Source organism: Palaemon carinicauda, chromosome 44 (genome assembly GCF_036898095.1).
Source record: "Palaemon carinicauda isolate YSFRI2023 chromosome 44, ASM3689809v2, whole genome shotgun sequence".
NCBI lineage: Eukaryota > Metazoa > Arthropoda > Malacostraca > Decapoda > Palaemonidae > Palaemon > Palaemon carinicauda.
Genome location: NC_090768.1, coordinates 8,624,786 through 8,629,785, shown reverse-complemented (window position 1 = coordinate 8,629,785; position 5,000 = coordinate 8,624,786). Strand labels below are relative to the sequence as shown.

Genomic DNA, 5,000 nt, shown 5'->3' with positions numbered 1-5,000 from the left:
CTCTCTCCCCCCCTCTCTCTCTCTCTCTCTCTCTCTCTCTCTCTCTCTCTCTCTCTCTCTCTCTCTCTCTCTCTCTCTCTCTCTCTCTGAGTGGGTGGCAATTTTTTTTTGGGGGGTGGGGGTGGGGGGAGATTAATTGTCTTATTTTAAAAGGGCGATGGGCTGTTTTAGCTTTGCCGAGATTACGTCTGTCCATAGATGGCTTTAGTCTGTTATAAGCACGATGACTGTTGAGGGTGGTACTGGTAATGTCATGTACACATGTAGCCATTGCCAAATCAAACCTTCCAACATGTGTCACTCACAAATATTTCGGTATCAAAGCTATTGTTTCCCTCTATTACTTTTTTTCATATTTTAAAACAATTCACCACATGGAAAACAAGTTGAAACTAAAAAAAACTAGAATTGTAAAAAAGAAAAAAAAGATAGCCAGGTTTCCTCACTAAATGGCCTGATACTGACATCGTCAACATAGTCAACCAAACGGAAGTTCGTGATGCTAGCGTACTTTAAATATATATTCAAAATATACTGTATACTAAATTGAAAACGAGTAATTACTAAAAAATGTCACATTTTGTTAAAAGTTATAGTGAGTGGAAAACAACAACTTTGCATTATTTGGCAGTGTATGGAGAGCGTGGTCTTGTAAACAATTACGATTATTTCACACCCGTGTGCAATTTGAGAGTGATATTTTATATATTCTGTATACAGTCTAGGAAACTACTTAGTACAATGACTTTCGCTGCTTGACATTACAATAACGATTAGTTCAAATCATGTGTGGGAGCTATTTTTTCCCATATTGCTGGCAGTGATGTGAGGATTGTCGTGAATTCTCCTCCATTCATCATTTTCTACTTCACGCTTCATAGTCCTAAACCATGTAGGATAAGCCTGGGTCTTCCAATTATGTTATTTCCTTGTGCAACCCAGTTAAAAGTTTGGTGAACTAATCTCTCTTGGGGAGTGCGAAGAGCATGACCAATTCTATAGACTCTGTATTAGAGATCATGGTTCCTAAATACTTAAATGATTCTACCTCATTAATCCTTTCTCCTTCCAATGATATTTCATCCTCCACTCCATATTCCGTTCTCATCATCTTTGTCTTTGTTCAGTTTATCTTGAGTCGAATCTTATGTAATATTTCAAGCATTCTGGTAAGCAAGCATTGCAATTCCTGGGGTATTCTGCTAATTAGGACAACGTTAACGGCTAATTTCCTATAAAAATCCAGTCCAATCCTTCTCCCCCATCCCCAACTGTTCTATTCATTACAAAATCCATGAGAAGGATAAACTACATGGCGGTATATATATATATATATATTTATATATATATATATATATATATATATATATATATATATATATATATATATTTGCATTTATGGATACGTATCTCTCTCTCTTTATATATATATATATATATATATATATATATATATATATATATATATATATGCATACACACAGAATATGTATATACGCTTGAGTGTATACAAGTGTATGATAGAAAATGTGAAATTTGAGACCATTCTCCAAATAGAAAAACATCAACAAAGAGATAAGTGAAGCTCCATTATCAGTTCTCATCTTATCTTCATAACTGATACGTAGTCTATAAAAGGAGGTTCTGCATCCAGTTCATGCTTGGAGTCTTTTCTTAAAATGGGAAATATACAGGTGTTGGTCGTCCTGGGTAAGATACGCTGTTTTCTAATTTTTTTTTTATCCTATTATTTTATGTCATCTGATGAGGCTCATTATGTATGCAAAGGTGTTACATCATGATTTTATGCAAGTACAAATATATATATATATATATATATATATATATATATATATATATATATATATATATATATATATATATGAAGCTAGTCTTCATGAAAATAGAATATTTTATTCATGTATTTTATATGTGTATTTAAGAGATGTGTAGTTCCACTCATGTATGTAAATTACATAAGACTTTCGTCATTAGTTTAGTTATATTTTCATTGTTCATATAAGTAAATTTACGGTTTTTTTTTTTTAATTTACTTTTATTTCACATAGTTTTGTTACAAACTCTTATGTGATGTTGTAAGAATGCTGCATGACACACACGAGGTATGAGCACGAGGGATTGCGTCATTTTTATGTTCCCACATGGTTAGAAAAGACATGAAAATTCTAGACTAATGTTTTTCTGGGTGGAGTTATCTGAGAGAGAGAGAGAGAGAGAGAGAGAGAGAGAGAGAGAGAGAGAGAGAGAGAGAGAGAGAGAGAGAGAGTTGCTTCGCAAGCAATGTTAGTATCCTTTCTTCAAATTACTAAGCTAGCAACCTCACACCACTAGGGCCATGCCCCAACGCCACGAGAATTATTTACTAGAAATTTCTAGATTAATTAAGTTAATATATATAGGACCTATCAATGCATAGGAAGAAGAAGAGATTCAGCCTATCTCTTTGAAAAAGCCAACATTCCCAGCCCTCTCTCCTCTCAAGTGTGTATAGTGTATCCTCTGAAACGTGAATAGCGATTTCTATCCAACATATATTGTGTATAGTGTTGATCAAACGTTGGTGATATTATTGGATGTTAATTCAAGTGAAGTGTGTTAGTGTCAGTGAATTTCTATTATAAAGTTTTTGTAACTGGCCCTGTGTAATTCATTAATGTGAAGTGCATTAGAAAATTTTTTTTAACCGTTCTGTAACCTTGTGTGAACCGAAATACTTATTGTAACAGTAGCGTAAATATAAATTTCATTATCAGTTATTCATTAGAGTGTTAAAGTGATAACTCTTTTCATTAATTGTCAAAATTAAATATTTCTATAAATTAATTTTCTAGTAAAACAAGTGTCTGTATCATTTATTGCAGTTCAGATTTAAATTTTGAGTTATTTATTTTTGGTGTTAATCTCTTAATGAAATTTACTTAGAAGTAACTAAAACATTTACGTCTTTCGGATTACACGAGGTAACCGAACAGTTAAGCCAAAATAAATACACTTTTCACTGTTTTAACCTAAATCTCAGAGGGCCAATTACAAAAATTTATATTAAACAAGTACTTACTTTAACACAATACACTTGAAATATCATTCAATGGATTAGTCAATGTTTGAACACACTACACTAAATATATGTTGGATAGAAATCGTTAATCATGTTTGAGAGGGAACACACTTGATGCACTTGAGAGGAAAGAGGGCTAGACGAACTTTGGCTCTTGTAAAGGGACAGGCTGGATCTCTTCTGCTGCTCATGTATTCCTAGCGATGTATATATATTGACTTGATTATTCTAGATCCTTCTAGGTCTGGGGTCTGGAACCTTTGGGGTTCAGTGCTTACATCGCCAAAGTTGCCAACTAATCAAGTAGCAGACGAATACCAACACACATGGCAAGGCAACTCTCTCTCAGCTAACTCCCCCCACTTCCATCGAGACAAAAATACATATACATATATAGGCCTATATATATATATATATATATATATATATATATGTATGTATGTATATATATACACATATATCTATATATATATATATATATATATATATATATATATATATATGTATATATATATATATATATATATATATATATTGTACAGTATGTAGAGTACATGTAAGTTGTAGGCACCGTATGGGTACAGCGTAGGATAGAATTTTGGACAGAGAGAGGATGCGGATATTAATATGATATTAACTGTAAAGTGTATTTTATAACATAACAATGCATGCTCAATACTTTAGTTTGTTGGTATTGTACATATAAGCATGAAAATCTAATAACCAAATTACTTATCCTTGAGGGAGTCCAAACCAAATACCCACAAATAGGAAGAGTCAACCGTTTGTATACATCTTGTTTATATAGTTCAGTGCTTCGAATGCTTGATTCATTGGTGAATGAAGAATTTCCATGCCAAGCTGTGTGATTTGAGCAAGTTCCATTGAAACTCGTTGAGCCTCTGACGAGCAATGTCGTAACTAATATACTGGATAGTTAAGTAGCTAAGGTAACTCCCTACACGGTGAAAGACATGATGATAACCATCTTATTTTTAATAGTTGGTGAGGAATGAAGGATAACATCTATGTTTATATGCTTGTGTGTTTGAGACTGTTAACAAGTATATACCTAAATATGCACTTGAAAAAACATGTGTGTACGTTAAATGTAACATTAATATAGTACATTTTCTATCATTTCAGGACTGGTTCTTGGTGGGATGCCATCGAGGCTATTGGCCTCAAATTACTCACAAGAGGAAAATAGTAAGTCATATAATTTTGTAGTTTGGAAAATATTAACTTTAGTATACAGATCATATTTATACGTAATTTGGTAATTAACTAATATTTTTACAAGTGGTTGAACAATTGATATTTAAATACCACCTATGTAAATTTTGACTTATGCATTATATTACCATTTTTTTGCTCAGTTCATATATTTTTAATACACGAAATACGTTACCTAATATGTCAGCACTCTTTACTTCAATTCTTCTTTTTATTAATGTTAGAATATACAAAAGTTCACACCAAGGTACCATTTTACTCATTTCACTTTATTCTCCTAATTACCTTTTCATTCCTTTGTCCAACTTCTTTTAGTTCTTATTCCATAGCACATGGGTTTTGACCCTGTTGCATGTCGTTGCTGAATCGCATTCCGGCTCCTATACTTATTTTCTTATAATGGTGCGCATGTGCACTGACTCTCAGGAGTGCCCTTTTAGCTCGGAAAAGTTTCCTACTAGCTGATTGATTGGACAAAATAATTCTAACCAATCAGCAAATAGGAAACTTTTCCGAATAAAAGGGCACACCTGGGAGTCTGTGCACATGCTCTTCATTAAAAAAATTGAGTATAGTGGCATGTCTTATTGATTGGATTGGATTTATCAATTTGGGCTAAATAATCTGGTGCTGCGGCCTGTAAGGCTGGACAGCAAGATAGAAGAAAGGAGGCAAGAACGCGGGT

General features: G+C 33.2%; 1 protein-coding gene across 3 annotated transcripts in view; it reads left to right on the top strand.

Moving 5' to 3' along the window:
• LOC137634089 (type-2 ice-structuring protein-like) overlaps window positions 1-5,000 on the top strand; it is a 17,811-nt gene that overhangs the window by 899 nt on the left and 11,912 nt on the right. For 2 of the 3 annotated variants that reach the window (XM_068366309.1, XM_068366308.1), the window contains exons 1-2: window positions 1,633-1,710; window positions 4,226-4,288. In XM_068366309.1, coding sequence (XP_068222410.1) covers window positions 1,680-1,710; window positions 4,226-4,288 — 94 coding nt within the window. In that variant the 5' untranslated portion in view covers window positions 1,633-1,679. Of the gene's footprint in view, window positions 1-1,632; window positions 1,711-4,225; window positions 4,289-5,000 lie in introns of those variants that run through there. The other variant, XM_068366310.1, reaches the window with a different exon arrangement.